Here is a 20084-nt window from a genome sequence, read left to right as displayed (position 1 = left end):
CGACCCCGGCCCCACGGGCGGACACTCGGCCGGGCAGCCGCGGGCCGCGCGCAGCCGCCTCCGCCGCCGATGCGCCTGGTGGCCAGACTCCAAGTGGGACCGGCCGACACGCAGGCTCGCGGTAAGCTCAGCGGGGACTCCCCGCCACACGCTTCGCTCCCGGCACACATCCCTCTGCGAAATCTCCCCGGACTTCGGCGAACCGAGCGCCTCGGGAGGCGGCGGGGGAGGTGGCGGTCGGGGTCCCGGGGAGCTGCGCGCCTGGGTTGGAACGGGGCTGAGCGGCGTCTGCTGGGCGGGGGAGCCCCGCCCGGGTCCCCGAGCCTTCGAGGGGGGGGCGTGGGTGACAGGTCGCTGCTGCCTGGCCCCAAATCTTGACTTGTCCGGTTCGGGGGCGGCGGGGGGGCGGGGGTGGAGACCAACCCAGGCATTTGGGATTTTGCTCACGTCCGAAGTCAGGCTGCGGCAGGACTGGGACGGGGGAGGCTTGGCGTCGGAGCGACCGAGGAGAGGAGCGCTTGAGCCCGAGGGGGGTACCTCTGCAAGTTTTTTTTCCCTCCTGAACCCTTTTTTAAAAAGCCAACGGCCGCCCTGGGAGAGGCCCCGGCGCATGAATCATCCTCGCTTCCTGCCCCCGCCCGGCCCCGCGCTCCTGGTGCCGCGGATTTGAACTGGAAGCCGACGGGAACCCGCAAACAGGCATTTCTTTGCAGATGGGTTTGAATCAGCCAATCACAGCCCGCGGGGGCCCGCTCCGGGAGGATGGAGGCGCGGGGAGGGGGCCGCCACCCGGGGGCCCCCGCCCGGCCAGTGGGGGCGCGGCGACCGGGCCGGCTCCCAACGGCGCGGTGGGGGAGGAAGTGTCAGTTTGTGAACCTGCCGCGGCCCGGGGCCCTGGCCCGGCAGGCGGGGACTTCGCAGCTCCCGGGAGCCAGGTGGCAGGGAGAAGGCTGGGATTCGGATTGCGTACCCTGCCCAATGCCTGCGCTGCTCTGCCGTCCAGAAAAGGGCAGAATGGGGGTGTGGGGTGGAAGGGAACGTGGCCACACCGTCGTCTGGGGAGCCAAGACCCCAACAGTGCCCTGCCCGCCCCAGGGCCCCTGACAGGCACACACATGCGTTTAATTTCACATACCCACTGACACACTGCCGCAGAGATCATGAAACACAATCTTACAGGAGTACACACGCACTGACACAGCAAAACACACAGGACTCTCGCCCTGTCTACAAGTAATCATAATACCAGGTGCCCGGTGGTGCGGTACAGTGCCGTGGCAGAGAAGGAGGGGACCGGAGTAGGGGGTGCAGGGAACAGAGCAAGGCTGTGTTAAGCTCAGCAGAGTGTGTGGAGGAGCTTAGATCCAGGTGAGCCCAGAGAGGGAGGAGGGAGCCTTGGGGAAGGCTTCCAATGCCTGGGGAGCCACAGAAAGTTTCTGGAAGGGAGAATAAGAAAGGGAGAAATAAGAAAGAATTGGTGGCCCTGCGGAAGGGTCTGATGTGGAAACAGGAAAGCAGGGAGTGACCTGCACTGGGTGCTGGTGGTCTCATCCCCCATCCCAGCACCCCACTTAAGTGACCACAAGGCTCAGGAAACAGTTATTGAATGAATGAATGAATGAATGAATGCCCCAAGCGAAAGAGAGGCCTGAACTCAGACCAGGACAGGGACATGGAAAAGAGGGGCCAGATGCCAGAAATTCACGGGGCTTGAAGTTGGCCAACTGTGGCAACTGACTGGCTGGAGAAGTCTAAAGATGCTCAGGGGTTCTGGGGACCATTAGTGGTCCGATTAGCAGGAAGAAGAGAGCAGTGTTTTATAGGGTGTGTTTTATAGGATGGTGAGAGAGACAGGTGCCCAGAGGGCGGCTTGTGTTGACTTACCTGCCTGTGGCACATTTGCATTTCAGGAGAAGCCCAGAGTGAGTTTAAGTGTCCCAGAATTGGTTCCTATTAAGTCACCCCATAATTGAGAGCAGAAAGGGGGATTATGGAAGACACAGGTGGACCGTCTATACCCGGTCACAAACCACCTAGGAGTTTTCCTTCCTAGAGGAGTTTCCTCTGGCCAGATCTCAGGGCAGGGGCTGAGGGGTGGGGTGGTAGTGAAGACTTCCTGTGGCTTCCCTGGAGAAGGCCCTCCACTTACAGAACATGTTTGCTTAAAGGATAAAGCTTCAGGCTCTCAAGCCTGGGAGTTCAGGCCACCCTGGCAGGGAGACTGCCCTGTGGTTGGTTGACAGATTCGTTCTCTTTAGAAGGCAGCATGGCGTGTGTGGGAAGAGAGGCAGGGTTTCGAATCCACCCACCTGATTGTGAGCCTTAACTCGGCCTCTGCCCCACTGGCCACTTTCACTTGCCAAACCTCAGTTTCTCTGTCTGTAGAATGGGAATAACAATGTCTCCCTTGCAGGGTTGTCACGAGGATCCCGTGCGATAGCAGAAGTGCCTGGCACCTAGTACCATAGGCTGTGTGAGGTAGTCTCCTTCCTTCCCTGGAGGGACTGCTGGAGCACGGGAGTGAGGAGTAAAAACTCTCTTCTCTTTCTCTTCCAGTGTCAGGGGAAGCTGATGGAGAATCGTGCTCTGGACCCAGGGACTCGGGACTCCTATGGTGCCACCAGCCACCTCCCCAACAAGGGGGCCCTGGCAAAAGCCAAGAACAACTTCAAAGACCTGATGTCCAAGCTGACAGAGGGCCAGTATGTGCTGTGCCGCTGGACCGATGGGCTGTATTACCTCGGGAAGATCAAGAGGGTAAGCCTTTCCTCCCTGGCCCTGTTCCCAGGCGCAGTGTCTCTGCTCATCCTCTGGCCTGGGCCTCCCTTCATGCCCCTTACGCTCAAAAGATGACCGTGGAAGGAACCAGAACCTGCTTTTGCAGATGCCATCCTTAGGGCCAACATCATCCGACCAGGTCTTTAGAATAGAGCTCCGTAAGCCTGCAGAGCAAAACCAAACAAGGTTGGAGGGGATCTCAGATGACCACCTGGCCTGTGCTGTCCTCCGCAGTCCCACCAAGTTGTGGTCCCCCGGCCCCTGACTGTGCGGCCCCAGGGATTGGTGCACATTACCTCCAGAGCTGCTGTCTTTCCCCTTCCAGCCTCGCTCTGCTTTCCAGGGCACAAGGAGCAGGTGTAATCCCTCTGTCCTGTGGGGACAAAAATGGGAGAGGAAGACCATGTCCCGGTGGCTTTTCCTCAGCTACTTCTCACGTTGCTGCTCCCTCTCCATGCCCCAGGTCAGCAGTTCTAAGCAGAGCTGCCTTGTGACTTTTGAAGATAATTCCAAATACTGGGTCCTGTGGAAGGACATACAGCATGGTGAGTACTCCCTAAGAGCTCGGGCTCGCCTGCCCCATCCTTGGCCCTCTCTCCTCTTCCACTTCCATTTTTTCTCTTCTCTCCTTCTCTCTTGTACTCCTGGCATCTGGCCTTGTCTTTGGACCCCCGGACCCCCTCACCAGCCCACCTGAGGAGATAAGATGACTAGCTGTGTGTTTACATGGAAAGGTGCTTCTGACGTCTGTCGTGCCCTCGATCACTCCCACGTCATGAGGGAGGCAGGCAGGTGGAGAAGGTGGCTCGGGAAGCTTCTGGGAGAGCTGGGATGGCACATCATCCCCTGCTGCACAAAGCTGGGGGTCAGTACAGGGCTAGGAACGGAGGGGGGAGGGGCCCAGGCAATCAAAACTGGCGCCTCTGGATGGGAGCGCCGTGTGCCCTATCCACGTGTGAAGAAAACGAGTGGAGGCAGCCCTGGCCTTGGTGGATAGCCCAGAAGGCAGAGATGGACCAGGGAGGGTGAGGATGGACACGCCTGGATGGAGCTGGACGGGCTTCAGGGTTGAAAGGGAGCTGAGTTGGGTGCCATCCCTGTGCGCAGAGATCTGACATTGTCCCACTCCGGCCACCATTCTCCCTTCCCACGGACACGACAGACCCACTCTGTCCCAGGAGTCCCAACACTCATCTGTTTCCAACATAGAGCTTCAAGTTTGGGCTCAGTAGACCTCAGACCAAGTTTCAGCTCTGCCGCTTGCTAGCTGCACGTCCTTGGGCAAGTGACCCCACTTCTCCAAGCCTCAGTTTCTTCATCTGAAGAAAGGAGGTGATGACAGTAGTGGCCTCACAGGGTGGTGACTTGAGACCCCAAGTATCGCACTTAGCCCAGTGCTAACAGGGAAGCATGTCCTAAAGAATTTCTTATTGTAAGAAAGGATTTCAAGGAGCCTGCCAAGTAGAGACCACGGAACCCAGCCAAGTCATAGAGGTTCCAAATGGCCCATGTCCCCAAGATGTCGCGGCTGATGCAGACATGGAGACTCTTCATCAAGCCCCCACCCCCTCAATTTCTTCTACAAAGGTCCAAAGCGATGAGGAGCTCTTCTCTTGAGTTACCCTCTCATTGAAGGCGTAGGGAGCCGTCAGGTGCAGAAAGACGCCTTAGCAGACATTGAGGAGAAGGCCCACGGCGTGCCGGGGACCCCAGATGAGCTTCAGTGCTCACCTGGCGAACAGCTTGTCTCCCCAGCCAGATACCCGTGCCTCGCAGGCAGGACGGTGCCCCTCTGGCTTCACCCAAGATGAGAGCACAAGGCTGAACAAGCCATAGTTACCAATTACTTAATGAAGCTTACTATTCTGTTGGCGTCCATCAGCGGCTTACTTCCTTAAGCCAGGGAGGGCTTCCTGGGACCCACAGTGCCATATTCAGGAATAAGAGACAAGAGACCATGTCATCAACAAACGTGTCTTGAACACACGTGCTGCACACTGTATGAGGTCCTGGGGACAGAGTGGTGAGCAGATACCATTTCTGCCCTTATAAAACTTTCAGTCTGCTAGGAGGAACAAGACAGAAACATGTATCAGAATGTATTAAAATATTCACTCAAACCTTGCACACATAAACACACATATTCTTCAACAATCACCAGAAAAAAAGCAAAGAAAAAAAAAGAGATGAGAAAGAACTTGTAGATTAAAAGCAGTTGAACAGACTTAAAATTGTTACGACATTTTTACTTAAGAAACAGTTGGAAATGTGAACACTAATTGAATTTGTTGGTGATATTGAGAAATTGTTTTTAATTTTTAGGTGCAATAAAGGCACTGTAGTAATTTTTTTTTTTAAAGAACATCCTACTCTTTCAGAATTACGTACTGAAATACTTTCAGCAAACGGTTAGGTATCTGGGAATTGATTCAAAATAATACAAGAGGGGAAGTGGGTGGGAATACAGTCAAAACAGGATTGGCTATGAGTTTTTAATTGTTGATAAGAACAACGAGTTTCATTATAACATTCTGTCTATTATTGTTAACATAAAAAATGTTTAACAAACTAAATTAGGCAGAAGAGGCAGCATGATATGGTCAGAAAGAACAAAGAATTTGATGTCCAATGGTCATGGGTTCAAATTCCTCCTCTCCTACTTAACTTCTGGGACTTAACCGCTCTGAGCCTCAATTCCCCATCTCTAGAATGGGGTAATGACAATAGTTACCTCAGAGTGGTTGGGGAGATTCAGTGAGTGGGCCCAGGGGGCCCAGTGCCAGGCCCCGCACCGAGAGGCTCACTACCTGGAAGGTGAATTTTCAACTCTTCCAATTCCTGCGAGCTGGATCTGACCCTGGAAGGCCTCTCTCTCTCCCTTTCAGCTGGCGTTCCAGGGGAGGAGCCCAAGTGCAACATCTGTCTGGGGAAGACATCAGGGCCACTGAATGAGATCCTCATCTGTGGGAAGTGTGGCCTGGGTGAGTGTGGTGCGCAGGGCACAGAGGAGGCCCTGACCTGTGGTTCCCCACCCTCCACTGGCCCAATGGGCATGCCTCACTGTTGGGATCTCAGCTGGTTTCCTGTTCCTGTTGGAGCTACAGAGTGACCGGGAGCCGGTGTCTGGGAATGAGGGCTCAGGGAGGTGACCCCTGGGGAGAGCTGGGGCTTCTGGAAAGTGAGACAAGGTGTGCAGGTTGGAGCTCCCCCTAGCCCAGGAGAGAGGATGGGTGGTGAGATGGGGCACAGAGGCTGAAGCCAGACTGTGGTGTCTCCCCCACTGGGGTCCAGGCTGTCTTTGAGTCACCAGCTTGGATACCAGCTTGACTGCCTTGGCGAGCATCGCCAGCTAGGCCCCCAGCAGCTGGCAGGCACATGGCTCCTCCGACTTGCTGCCACCCTCCCCAGCCCTGTGGCCTTTGGACTGACTGGCCTGGGGGCCACTACTTCCCGCAGCTGCTCACCAGCCCCCCTCTGCTGTAGGGTACCACCAGCAGTGCCACATCCCTAGAGCGGGCAGTGCGGACCGGCCCCTGCTCACACCTTGGTTCTGCCGACGCTGCATCTTCGCGCTGGCCGTGCGGGTGAGCCCTCCATCCTTGAAGTCCCTGCCTTTCCCCACTTTATCGGGAAGCCTAGACTCTCTGGGCTCAGGCTGGATTCCAGGTCACAGAGCCTGGGCTTTGGAGGCAGACAGCGCTGCCGCCACTGATAGGCAAGTGGTTTGTCCTTGGCCAGGTTCCTTAGCCTCCCTGAGCCTGTTTCCTCAACAAATGGTAAAATGGATATGGGTTTGTTGCCAGGGGTCGGAGGCCCCCAGTCAATGGTGCTTTGCAATCAAAAGACAAAACCCACGTGAGCACCCCCACTCAATGCATATTGGTTATTATTAACTTTATTGTTGCGTGTTAATACTGTTACTAAGAAAAACTTCTGCGATGGAGAGAGGATAGATTTGGGATCGATGAGAAAAAGCTTCTTGCGTTTCTGAGTACACTGGAATATCTGAGGGTCCCCGGGGTCCGCAGGTCCGTTGCCAGCCGCAGCGTGCTGACTCCTGTGGCAGCCCCGCCCCCTCCCCCCCCACGCCCGGCCAGCCACCAACCCCCTGCCGGGACCCCACGGCTGAGCCGGACCCTCATCTTCCCGCAGAAAGGTGGCGCGCTGAAGAAGGGCGCCATCGCCAGGACGCTGCAGGCCGTGAAGATGGTGCTGTCCTACCAGCCCGAGGAGCTCGAGTGGGACTCGCCCCACCGTACCAACCAGCAGCAGTGCTACTGCTACTGCGGCGGGCCGGGAGAGTAAGGCCGCGGGGGCGGGGCCTTCCCCCCGAGGGGCGGGGCGGCGGGGTGGGGTCGTGCTGTGGGGCAGGGCCTCCGAGGGGCGGGGTCGCGCGGCGGGGGCGGGGCCCGGAGGTAAGGCCGTGGGGTGGGGCCCGGAGGCGGGGCTCGAGGTGGCGAGGCTCGCGCTCCCAGACAGCGGCTCCTGGGAAGGGAAGGAAGTATTGAAGCGAGGGTCCAGATTCCCCCAGCCCCTCGGAGCTGTGCGCAGCCCCTGAGCGCAGTTCTCATCGTAGTGTTCCCGTTATATGGTGTTTGTGAGCAGAGTGGCGATTAGATAATTTATATAAAGTCTCACCCGGTGCCTGGCACTTGGTCAGCACTTAACAAACGTGAGCTGTTACTGTCGTGCATGGAATTGAAGGTAAACCTTTCTGTTGTCAGAGTCAATGAGACAAGCTGCTGGTGAGATATTAAGGTACTTCCCTCTGGAGGTGTGCAAGCAGGGGTTGGGGGTCATGTGTAGGGTACTGTGGAGGGGATTGCTGTGGACGGGATTCTTGCCCCGACTACAGGACAGGAGTCTTTGATTGCTTCTTCCTTACCAGGCTGGGTCTCCATGTAGCCATGGGTGCTCCTCTGGGCTGACTGCACTAGACACTGTGGCAGGAACGACTGAAGTGAGAGATGGGGTCTCTGCCCTCAGGACACAGCCTACAGGATACCCTGAAGTCCTGAATCTTAGCCCTAAGCGCTATTGACAAGTAGTAGGGGTCTGGAGGCTGGGCTTACGCAGCCCAGCTGGGTAATTTGGGCAAACTGCTTGAAGTCCTTCATCTCTCAAGTGGGATCAACTTCCCTGTGTGTGGGAAGGTCTTTGTGATTACAGGGAGAAATGCTAAAAGAGACCTTTACAGATCTGAGGCAGTGACTCTTGGTGCTTACTGGGCAAAACTGCTCAGGGTGATTGTTAAGAATGCATCTCCCAGGGGCTCCCCTAAGGATTGAGTAGGTCTCGAGTGGACCAAGGAATCTTCATAGTTTGATCTAGACCCCCAGGTGACTCTAACGCAGCAGGCAGTCCAGGGAGCTCACCTGGCAAGTTGCTAACAAAGCATCAATTGTTAAGGAAGTCCCACTTTGCTCTCCAGTCACATTCCCTGAATAGTCGCTGAACGGCCGTGACAGGGTAGATACAGTACCGGGTAAGATACACCAGACACAGTGCTGCCCATGGAGCTTCCAGGAGCCATTAGTTTCCCATGACGTCTCCTGGGCAAACCTTTCCATCCCATTAGCGTTTGAGAAGCAGTGTGTGGGCTGGAGGTGGGGGCTCCAGGGTGGCACGAAGAGCACAGGCTCTGAAGTGAGGGAGGCCAGGGTTTGAGTCACCATCTACTACTTGTTTCCCGAGTGACCTTGAGCAAGCCAGTTAAGCTCAGACTCTTCTGTAAAAGTAGGGCAGGGGCCGGTCTTTTACCAGACAGTGAGATGAACCGGTAGAGCATAGGCCTGCTTCCTGCCCGCCCCTGGCGCAGCCTCCGTGCTCGTGCTAGTGCTCGGTGACTGTGAGTCCGCTTCCTTCTCCCCGCCGGCGTGCGAGTTGCTATGGGGAGGGGCGGCTGAGGCTGATGCCTGGCTGGGAGCGTGGGCCTGGCTGACCCTGGCTGCTCTGGCCTCCAGGTGGTACCTGAGGATGCTGCAGTGCTACCGGTGCCGGCAGTGGTTCCACGAGGCCTGCACCCAATGCCTTAATGAGCCCATGATGTTCGGAGACCGGTAGGTGCTCATCCGGCCCCGCTCAGCCTCGAGGGGGAGGTGGGGGGTGCAAACAGGGGCAGGGGCAGCGGCTCTTCCAGACCACCTGCCAGGCCCTACGCAGGCAGGGTCTCTGATGGTGGGCACCTGCCTAGGGGAGTCAGCTCAGGGCGAGGGAGGCCTTCGCAGTAGAGGGACGTGCCAGGCCACAGCCCCAGTTGCCACTGACTTATGGGGGGACCTTAGACCAAGTCCCACCTTCCCTACACCCCAGTCTCTTCCAGTGTCTGGGGAAGGAGGAGTGACGCAGGCCCCGCCCCACCCCTACCTCCACCCCTAGTAAGAGGAGCCACTGGGAAGGGGGGATGATCAATCTGGCTTCTGGCAAATGGGGCTAAGCTAACAGAAGGCTTATGTGTGTCGCACCAGATATTGTGTGTCTTGGTTGGTGTGTCGTGTTTGTGATCGTGTGTGCGTGCGCGCGCATCTCTCAGAGGGGAAGAGGGTGCCCCCTCCAGCCCAGCCTAGCTCAGCTCACTCTGAACTCAGTCACGCTCCAGGATAATGACGGCGTAGGGGAAGGAGGGGTAGGGAAGTATTTCGCGGTCTTTGCCCTGCCCCATCCTTACTCCCCCATCCCCTGTAGGGCCACTAGCCCTTGGGAAGAGGACGACACTGACTGTGGGAAGGCAGGTGGGGAGTGAGGGGCAAGGGACTGGGCTAGGGTGGGGTGTCAGCCCCTCCCACCACAGGCCCCTCTCCACCCACCCCCAGGTTCTACCTGTTCTTCTGCTCCGTGTGTAACCAGGGCCCGGAGTACATCGAGCGGCTGCCCCTTCGATGGTGAGAGGGTGGGGCTTGAGCCAGGCCCACCCCCGTCCCTTCCCAGCTGCTCCGCTCCCACCTCCCACCGGGAACAATTCCATTTCCAGCCACCAGCTCCCAGCCTTGCCCCTGCCTTGCAGCCTGGACCCGGGAGGTTCCAGCCCTGGCTGGGGCAGGCTGCCACCTCACCCCCGCCCCACCTACTCGCCCCCTTGCCCAGGGTGGATGTGGTTCACCTGGCCCTCTACAACCTGGGGGTGCAGAGCAAGAAGAAGTACTTTGACTTTGAGGAGATTCTGGCCTTTGTCAACCACCACTGGGAGCTCCTGCAGCTTGGCAAGGTACGCAGGACCACGGGACGGCAGAATGGCAGGAGTCCGTTCCGCGGTGGGCTTACTGAGCTCCAGAGCGGGCCACACAGTGCAGGACTGGGATCTCGGTGTCTAAAGATCACTCTCAGCAGCACTGCCTGTCTGTGAGGGCTGTTGGCTGGGAGAAAGACCCAGAGCCTCTTAGCTGCCCCGTCCCTGAGTCCAAGCCTCTGAGCCAGTGCCCTGCAAGGGGCTTCCTGACCCAGGCTTTGGCCGTGGGCGGGTTGGGGTCTCACTGCCTCAGCAGCAGGGAGCTAGCGGTGAATCTGGCTGGAGCAGGGCTCTCTACAGAGATGTTTGCCCTGCTCTGGACCACCTGGCTACAGTGGAAAGTGAAGTCGGCCTGCCCCCTGCTGGTCTTACTCCGAATAGCAGAAGTGGTCTCCTGGGGCCTGGGGCCCAGGGAGTGAAGTAACAAACAGGAGACTTCCAGGATGTCAGAGGGGGAGAGCGACTTGCTGGTGGCCAGCAGAGCCCCAACCTCTCCCATGGTGGGGCCATGCCCCCTTTTCCCTAACGGCAACCTTAGAGTCCTCTCCACCAATCCAAAGCGAGGTGTCTTCTCTACTGACTGCCCCAAATATCTCTTTGATGAGACAGGTATTTACAAAAAAAAAAAAAAAATGACCTTTATGGTTTGCAGAAGCTTTTCATATACGAACATCTTCATTTATAGTGTTTGATAATTTCTAAGACATAAATATTGTCGGGGCGCCTGGGAGGCTCAGTCAGTCGAGCAGCTGACTCTTGGTTTCTGCTCTGGTCATGATCTCGGGGTCCTGGGATGGAGCCCCATATAGGGCTCTGTGCTCAGTGGGGAGTCGGCTTCAGGATTCACCTCCCTCCTGTCCCTCCCTCCCCCCTCGTGTGCACGCGTGCCTGTGCCTGTTCTCTCTAAAATCGAAAAATAAATCTTTTTTAAAAAGACATACATATTGTAAAGCCTTAAAAGATAGGTAGAGCTGGTATTTTTAATAACTTTTTTCTGATTTATAAAAAGAACATACATGTTCCTGGTAGAAAAACGGTTAAGTGCTAAAAAGTGTAAGGAAGTATACTTTAAAATCATCTAGGGGTTCCTGGTAGAGCAGTCAGTTAAGTGTCAGACTCTTGATCTCAGCTCAGGTCTTGATCTCAGGGTCTTGAGTTTGGGCCCCATGTTGGACTCCATGCTGCGTGTGGGGCCTGCTTAAAAAAAAAGTCATCCGTATTCCCCCATCACACCACATGACGCAACTGCTACTAATGTGTTCCATCCTTCCTTCCGTGTCTGTTTTTCCTTGGTTTACACTATATAGTTTATAAAATTTTAAACCATCTTTTTTTTTCAGTTTACATTTTATCATAAATACTTTTCCATATTCCGAAAGCATTTTCATCAACATTTTTAAAGGCTCCGTTGGTTTCCACCGTGGTTTACTTACTGCGTTCCTTCCTCTTGAGCAGGTAGTCGCCTCTCTGCTTTGCACACCTGCCAGTCATCAGGACTGACACTGTGGGGAAGCTTTGTTAAAGCTTTGTTTGTGTTTCACGTTCTATTTCTATGATAGAGCCCATGGAATGGCTGACTGGGTCAAGGGCATGGGCATTCTTAAGCCTTTTTTTTTTTTTAAAGATTTTATTTATTTATTTATTAGAGCATGTGTGTGCAAGAGAGAGAAAGAATGAGCTGGGAGGGAGGGGTAGAGAGAGAAGGAGAAACAGACTCCCTGCTGGACGGGGGGCTCGATTCCAGGACCCTGGGATCATGACCTTGGGGCCGGTTGAGGCAGAGAAGAAAAGGGAGAGGAGCAGCAAGACCCATGCTTAACTGACTGAGCCACCCAGGCACCCCATTAAACCTCTTGATCCATCTAGGACGGAGTCAACTCTCCCCATTTCCAGATGGAGAAGTGAGCTCAGAGAGGTGAAAAGATTTAGAATCCTATAAGTCAGGGTCCTCACTCAGAGATCGAGGGGGAGGGAGGGGACGAGGGGTGAAAAGATTTAGAATCCTATAAGTCAGGGCCCTCACTCAGAGATCGAGGGGGAGGGAGGGGACGAGGGTCATGTGCTGGGTCTGATTCTCCTGCTGGCTTCTCCCCCCAGCTCACCAGCACCCCCGTGACGGACCGGGGACCACATCTCCTCAACGCGCTGAACAGTTACAAAAGCCGGTGCGTCCAGGGAAGGGAGGGAGTGCGTGGGGCCCCCGACAGGTGGGATTGGGTGTAAAGCATCTTCCTGCCTCGTGGCCTTTGCTTAAACTGTGCTCCAGCCTGGGTCTCCCTCCCCTTCTCTTTGACTAGATAAGTCCTGCCCACTCTTCCAGATTCAGGGAGCACCCCACCTGCTTTGTGATGCCTCCTGCACCACTCCAGCAGCTTGATGCATTTGGGTACTGGGCTCAACGCCCTAGGGTGCACCCCTGATCTTTGAGGGGCCCTCCTCCTCTCACCATGGTTCTGGGCCAGGCACTGAAGGATCAATTCATCATCTCCCGGGTGGGCTGCAACCTCCTAACTTGTCCTTGGCCCATGTCTTCCCCTCCAGACTTCCGAGTCCTTCTCAGAACACACAGCTGACACCTCCCTTGCTGCCGCTGCAGGGACTGCCCAGGCTCCTGAGTGCGGCATTCAGGGCCTCTCATGAGCAGACCCTGTCCATGCCTTTTGCCACCGACCCTTTGCTTTATTTATTCTGGGTGTCGGCTATTCTGAAGCCACTGCTCTCCCACTCAGTGCTTTTGCTCAGACCCCTCTGTTGACTAGAATGCTCTTCCATCCATTTCACTCATTTGTTCCGTGAACAACTGTTGGACTGCTTCTCTGTGTCACCCCTGTGCAGGTCCCGAGGACTAAGTAAGGAACAGGACATGGCCCCTGCTTCTGTGAAACCTCTCCAGACATCTCTAGACAGAATTTTCCACTCTTATCTTCCACTTTCTCATGGTTTGGGGCCCAGAAACAGTCCTATTCTTGAATAGTGGGGCCTCCCGCCTTCCCTGTGGCCCATCTCCTGAGGGTAGGACTGTCTGGGGCACCTCCCCTCACCTCACGGCAGCTCAGCCCGTGTTGGAAGGAGGAGGGAAGCGCCTGGAGGTATTTTCAGTCTCCTGGGGAGACCAGAAAACAGAATGATGTCGAATCCAGCAGTTCCACTGGGAGCTGGAGGAGGCCTTCCTATAGGAGGTGACCTTGGGGCCGGTTGAGGCAGAGAAGAAAAGGGAGAGGAGCAGCAAGACCCATACATAACAAGAGGAAGGACAGGGAGGAGCCATCGGCCACATTCCCAGCCACCACCCGGGACCCCTGGTCCCACAGGCCTTGAGGAATCAGCGTCTCCACGGGCAACCCTGGATTTTAGCTCTGGGTCCAAGGAGGCTGAGAGGGTAATTTTAACACTTGACTGTCCTCCCCAGGAGGAGGGACCGACAGACTCCAGAGCTTTCTCCTCCCCCCTGCCCACCCTCCAGGTTCCTCTGCGGCAAGGAGATCAAGAAGAAGAAGTGCATCTTCCGTTTGCGCATCCGCGTCCCCCCCAACCCGCCAGGGAAGCTGCTGCCCGACAAGGGCCTGGTGCCCACTGAGAGCGGCGCCTCCTCTGAGCTGCGGAAGAGAGGAAAGAGCAAGCCTGGGTCAGTGCCTAGGAACCGAGCTCGGGGTCTCCGCTACTCCCAGCTCCAGCCCCAGCCGCTGGGCTGTGCAGTGGGCCCAGAGAGGACCGTGGCATCCAAGTGAGCAGGGAGGACCTCCACCCTGATAGGCCCAGCTGGAGGCACCGGAGAGGGCCAGTTAGCAACCAAGCTGGGACTCGGTCCCACACCCTGGGCTCCTTCCACCAGAGGAGCCTGTTGCCTTGCTTGGAGGGCAAGCCAGATCATGGGGCCCAGTCTTGCTGGGTTAGGGCTTAGGCAGAGAGGGAAGGGGAAGTGAGAGTGTGTAAGGGGTCCCTGGCTCTCCTCGCTGAACTGAGCTCCTCGTCCTGGGCGTCGGGGACAGAGCAGCTTTCTCTCTCTTCTGCCCACCATTCCCCCCCACCACGCCCTCCCACACCCACTGCCTGGAAGGAGCACCTGTCCCCACCCGCACTGCCGTGTCCCCAGCCCTGCCTCTCCTCTCTCTGGGCCTTCCGGCTCTGACCCGGCCCCCCTCTCCCCTTTCTGTCTCCACAGTTTGTTGCCTCACGAATTCCAGCAGCAGAAAAGGCGAGTTTATAGAAGAAAAAGATCAAAGTTTTTGCTGGAAGATGCTATTCCCAGTGTTAGTTTCTTGTTTTCTTGCTCTCCACATTCACACACAGGGTCAGCACATGTTAGGGAGTCCTGTGCAGGAAACTGAGCCCCCCCAGGCCCGGGGGGCACTCTCCCACATCCCTTAGAGGAGAAGCCCCTTCCTCCTATAGCCAGGCACTGCAAGACCACTCCCTTATCTCCCCAGGTTCTCCCCAGAAGCCGAAGGGGGCGGGGCAGGGGAGGTACTGTCCTTGCCCCCACAGTCCCATGGGGTCACTGCGGACTAGGAAGGGCCAGTGACTCTCCTGAGGTCACACGTCACCCAGTGGCCAAGGCCAGCCTAGAACAGGGCTCCGGAGCACTCCTTCCTTAGTGGCCGGGCATGGGCGCTCCATGCGGGCAGGGACACTAGCAGTCCTCACACCTGCCCCGCACCTGGCGGTGGGCAAGACACCTGTAGTCAGCCCCTCACTCAGCCCTGCGTCCCAGCCCCCGGAGCAGGGAAGCACGGCAGCTGCTCCTGTCCATCCTTTGCAGCCAGGTGACGGAGGCCCAAGATGGGAAGGTCGTGCAGTCAGCCAGAGACAGAATCAGGGCTAGAAGCAGTGTGATCCGGCTCCCCGGTCAGCCTGGGACCAAGGAGCGAGGGACCGGTCTTGCCCTCGTAGAGCCTGGGTGGCCGTCGGCAGAGAGAGCACGCTGTGGGAGGCGGCTCTGACGCCCCCTGATCCCCCCCTTCCTATGTCCACAGAGCGACTTTACCTCAGCCTGGAGCACCAACCACCACCTGGCCAGCATATTCGACTTCTCGCTGGATGAGATTCAGAGTTTGAGAAGGTAAGGGCCCCGGAGACAGCCGCCCTGCAGTGCGGGGTGGAAGCAGGCTGTGAGACCTCCGTTCCCCAGCAGCGAAGGCAGGCTCTGGAAGGGGCCAAGCCGAGAGCCTTTCAGGAGTGGAACAGTTACAAGGGTCCATACTGCAGCAGGCGGCCTGCCCGCCCGCCCTAGAACTGTCTCGGCGTTCCCTCCCCTGCCGGAAGGTGGCCAGGACCCCGGGGACCACTCCCCAGAGCTGGGTCACAGGCTGCCTTGCCTGGGCCCTCCAGTCCTCTCCAGCCCCTCTCCGGCTTCTCCCAGCCCTCACACCGTATACCAGAACTGCTTTGGTTATCCCGCATTCCCGTTCCTCCAGGGAGCCTTCCCTGACGCTCCCCAGGCTGTGTCAGACGCTCCCGTGTGTTCCCACAGCACCTCGTGCTTGGTGGCCCTTAGGGGAGGGACCTCAGGGGAGGGCTTCAGTCGGTCAGGCCTGGGCTCCAGCCCCTTACTTTGCAGTTACTAGCTTTGACTTCAGCCTCTCTGAACCTCCTCACCGTGTCTGCACGGCTGCCACGAGACCGAAACAGATGCTGGAAATGAAGGCCCTTTGGGTCTATAGAGCAGCCGGGTGGCTGGGGCCAGGCGCCTCAGTGCTCCTGTCACCACCGGGGACGGTGCCAGGGGAAGGCTTTCTCCAGTGTCCCGTGACTCCTTGGACTTGGAGGGCTGGCCGGGTAGAAGACGGACAGGCAGAGGGGCCGCCACGGCAGGCACGGTGGGTGGGGGGAAGCTCAGCCTTTGCCGGCGGCTGAGAGACAACTGGAGAGGCACGAAGGGGTGGCCAGGGCCAGCGCAGGCTCACCCTCTCCTCCCTCTCAGTGCCAGCTCAGGCCAGACCTTCTTCTCAGATGTGGACTCCACTGACGCTGCCAGCACCTCTGGCTCGGCCTCCACCAGCCTCTCCTACGACTCCAGGTGAGGTTCCGGCCGGATGGGCTTGGCTTCGGCTTCTCCCCAGCCCTCCCCCTGCCCCCTGGGCCTCCTCAAGCTCGGAGACCTGGGCTCCTCCGCTCGTGAGTCTGGGCCTGGGACCATCTGGTTCTGAGTCCTGGGGTTCAGACGGGGCTGCGTGTGGCCCTTCAGGGTGCTATGCCTGGGCTGCAGGTGATGTGACACTTGTCCCTGGGCGGTTCCCTTACTAGGGTTCTTGGCCTCTGCCAGCCGTGGCTTTGCATGACCCTGCCTCTGCCCGCAGGGTGCCCTGCGTGGCTGTCTAAACCTAGGGTCTGTCTTCTGGGTCACTAAGGAAAAGAGCCATTCATGTGGAAGCCTGATGGAGGGGAAGTGGCATCGTGCAGGGTGTGGAGTCCGGGAGAGGGGAGAGAAGTGCCCAGGGACCTAGGCAAGGCTGCAGTCTGTTTGGTGGCAGCCGGTCCCCAGCGGCGCCGGAGGCTCCCGCAGCTGCGTTCCAGGACACTCGTGTCCTGGCTCCCGTCCACCCGCGGACGTCTCTGGGTGTCTCTCTCCGCCAGCACCCCTGTATTTGTGTTTGGTTCCTCCTGTTTCTTTGGTTCACAAGCTCTCCGGGGCTTGGTTCCTGTATCTAAGCACCTGCGGACACACACCTCTTCTTTTGTGTGTCTGTCTCTCGCCCAGCGCTTCCTGTCCCCGTGTCTGCCTTTCTCCAGCGCAGGCTGTGGGGCCAAGGTCCGTTAGTGCGTCCCCCCCTCACCCTTGGACTCCGAGCTGCAAAGAGTCCAGGGCAGGCACGAGGCATGCTCGGGGAGAGGGGCTGGGCAGAATGACTGCGCCCCACTCCCGCGCCTTCCTCTCCCCATCCCGCCGTAGACGGACGGTGGGCAGCCGCAAGAGGAAGCTGGCAGCCAAGGCGTACCTGCCACTGCGGGCAAAGCGGAGAGCAGCCGAGCTGGGGTGGACGCTGCCCCTCAGACAGCAGTGCCGAGGGGGCTTCGGGCCCCGAGCGGCCGGACGAAGGCATCGACAGCCACACCTTCGAGAGCATCAGCGAGGACGACTCATCCTTGTCCCACCTCAAGTCGTCCATCACCAACTACTTTGGCGCGGCAGGGCGGCTGGCCTGCGGGGAGAAGTACCAGGTGTTGGCCAGGAGGGTCACGCCCGAGGGCAAGGTTCAGTACCTGGTGGAGTGGGAAGGGACCACCCCGTACTGACTCGCTCCAGGAGATGCCAGGAGCCCCGAAACCAACGGAGAGAGCGCTCTCTCCAGGCTGGGGTTGGGGAGGAAAGCAAGACACCGCCAAGTGCCTGGCGAAAGGCCCCTCGCGCCTGCCTGCCAGGCCGAGGCCCGCGCCGCTCTGTGTGCCCACCCTGCTCTTGGGCCTCCTCGGGCTTGTCACTCCTTTGCCTGTGTCTCCAAGGTCCCCCTGGCTATTACCCAGTGTCTCCACACACTCCCTCCAGCTGGTTACCTGTAACTCTGAATTTGTGGCCCCCTGGCTCTCTGCCCCTTTTCCCTGAGGCCTGAGTCTTTCCCTGTGTCTGCGTCCCTCTCTCTCCCACCCCTCTTGGGCGTGTGTGTTTACACACCTACATGCGCGTGGCTGTCCCTCTCCTGGATGTCCTTCACTCCTGACCCATGGGCAGCCAGTTGCCCCGGGGATCGCATTGTAAGAACGGGAACCTTTAAGCCTGGCTGAGGGTGGAGAAGAGGACGCCTCTCAGCTTCTCCCTCTGGCTTTCCCGCCACCCCCTGCTGCCCTTGGTGAGCGTGGGAGACGGCCTCCGCGAAAGCCTGGGAGGCAGAGACCCCGGGACTCTCAGATCTGAGGCGTGAAGAGGCTGGGTCTCTGCCTCAGAAGGCAGGGCACCAGAGCCCAGTTACTAAGGCCGAGTAAAGGCTGTGGGTGTCAGCTTCCCAGGTCCTAGAAGTTGTCCTCTCCCCGGCCATACCCCCTCTTAGTTGCCAAGGAGCTGCTCCTGGCCTTGCAAACCTGCGGGACAGGGAGAGGAAGTGGGAGGAAAGGAAGCCATGTCCTGCTAACCTTCAGACTGTCTCCTGCGCCTCCCACCCCCAGACCCACCACACACACAGCCAAACAATACACACTCACACAGAAGCTCCCACCACACGTGTGCTTTCACCCTCCAGGAGTGCATACCACACACACCCACACCACACAGACACACACACACACATCCCACACTCCCATTCCCTCCAGTGCCAGCCTGGTTCCTGCCCTTGGCTCTCCCTTGGCCCTCTTCAGGGGCCGTGTGCTGCAACTTAATGTGAAAGTCCAGCCTCTGCCCCCTTCTTTCAGCCATGAACCAGCTGTGACCCCGCAGGGAGGCTCAGAGGATGCCTACCCTCTTCCTTAGCCCCTGCTGTGCCCTGAGATTGACAATCACTTTTTGGGACAGGTTGGGATTTTTAAAGGGCTTGTGTTATTCAGTCCCCTCAAAGGAAATTCTTTGTCAGTGGGAGTAAAAATAGAATTCTTAGAACTGACATTATAATTCATACCCATCTGGAGGAAAACCAAAAGTGAGAAGGAGAGGGGACCCCTCATTTTTGCTGCTTCCAGAGGTATTAGAAACTGACTCAGATGATTGGAAAGTAGAAAGAAGTGCCTTCACTAGGGCAGGGGGTGGACCAGATGGGGACCAGCCTTGCCAACCGCTGCTGTGGCCTCCAGCTTGGCTGGGTTTTGCAGGCTGCCAGCTGCAGGGCGAAGGTGGATGAACAGAGGGGTGGCGTGGGGGCAGCGGGCCTGGGGAGCTGGTTTTTCCATTACTAGGCTTGGCCCCTCCCCACCTGTGAGCATCAGGGAGTCCCTGAGATGGTCCAGATGCCCCTTGCCTCAAACCTCAGCTCCTACAGTGCCTTTCTCACAGGACCTCACGTCCTGCACATGGTCCACCCACTTCCCTCTGCTTCCCTAGCGTGAGCCAGGCAGGGAGCAGCTGGGGTGGGCCCCGTTCTTTCCCTTCTCAGCCCCACAGCTGCTGCCACTGACGCCCCCAACTGGGGCCAGATGGAAGGGGAGCTGAGAAGCCAGCCTCCAGCCTGGCTGGGGTGTGGGACCTGGGATCCAATCTGTGGCTTCCTGCCTGGCTTCAGAGGACACAGCAACCCCCCAGGCCTGCTTTCCAGGCTTCTGAGAAAGCACAGCATGAGCAAGGCCTGCTGCAGGACACCTGCACCCTCTCTACTCAAGCCCCAGAGAGGCTCTGGGGTTGAAGAGGGGGAAGGGAGGAAGGGGGTGTCTTCCTCGTTTGGAAAGTCAGCATAAGGCCTAGCAAGGCCACCCAGACTCCACATCCCAGCATTTCATTCATACCAGTTAATAGCTGCATTACTGCCAACTGACCTTATAATAACCCTGTGCACCTTTGAAAAGATTTATGGTTTTGAATTGCTGCTTTTAATAACATTTGTTATATTAAAGTTATAATTAATGTGTCTGGTTTATAATTTAAAAGATCCCTTTGAAAAATTAACTATCTTGCCTCTAGCAAATGAACTATCAGCTGTTGGGTACCAGGAGGAATTATCTGGTTTCTAGTCTTGGTTTCCTGGAAACTGAGGAGGAATGACAGGACCCCATCTGGCCACCTGCCACTCCTTCAACTGCCTCCCACATTCTCCCCACAATACTCTCACTCTTACCACCAACAGGATGTGGAACTTTTTATCTGTGAGTACCTGACCCATGAGGGCAAACAGCATTAGCTGAGGGCCGTGGAGAAGTAAAAGATGGGAAATGGCCTTAGAAACAGACCTTATGAAAATACTTATGTACAGCCACTGTAAAACTACTTACTGCACACAATCCTAGAAATCTGCAGTCAGTTCTAGGCCTGTCTTGCCAGTTGTAACTTACAGCCCTTTGGGTAGGTTCCTTTGCGTTCCTCACCCTTCCAATGCCAGCAATAATCCCTGCTGAAGTCAGTTCCCAGGTGAAAGAGGACACCATTTGCCATATAAATGTGATGGATTAGGACCTTAAACTTGTCTAAATTTGAGAAAAATTGGCATGAAGGGATAGGAAAAAGCAATAG

At 57.2% G+C, this 20084-nt stretch overlaps 1 protein-coding gene across 1 annotated transcript in view; it reads left to right on the top strand.

Moving 5' to 3' along the window:
* The window catches only part of PHF19 (PHD finger protein 19), an 18210-nt gene extending 823 nt beyond the window's left edge, over positions 1 to 17387 (top strand). Inside the window, 15 exon segments of the mRNA XM_034664422.1 lie at positions 2557 to 2757; positions 3242 to 3323; positions 5664 to 5759; positions 6262 to 6362; positions 6931 to 7079; positions 8742 to 8837; positions 9591 to 9659; positions 9862 to 9982; positions 12101 to 12168; positions 13467 to 13628; positions 14166 to 14253; positions 14977 to 15062; positions 15924 to 16019; positions 16893 to 16974; positions 16976 to 17387. Of these exon segments, the coding sequence (XP_034520313.1) occupies positions 2557 to 2757; positions 3242 to 3323; positions 5664 to 5759; positions 6262 to 6362; positions 6931 to 7079; positions 8742 to 8837; positions 9591 to 9659; positions 9862 to 9982; positions 12101 to 12168; positions 13467 to 13628; positions 14166 to 14253; positions 14977 to 15062; positions 15924 to 16019; positions 16893 to 16974; positions 16976 to 17236 (1758 nt within the window). The 3' untranslated portion in view covers positions 17237 to 17387.
* The last annotated feature ends 2697 nt before the right edge of the window (positions 17388 to 20084 follow it).

This window comes from Ailuropoda melanoleuca, chromosome 7 (genome assembly GCF_002007445.2).
Source record: "Ailuropoda melanoleuca isolate Jingjing chromosome 7, ASM200744v2, whole genome shotgun sequence".
Classification (NCBI taxonomy): Eukaryota; Metazoa; Chordata; class Mammalia; order Carnivora; family Ursidae; genus Ailuropoda; species Ailuropoda melanoleuca.
Note: the sequence above shows the minus strand (reverse complement) of the source record. Positions and strands in the feature narration are given on the sequence as shown.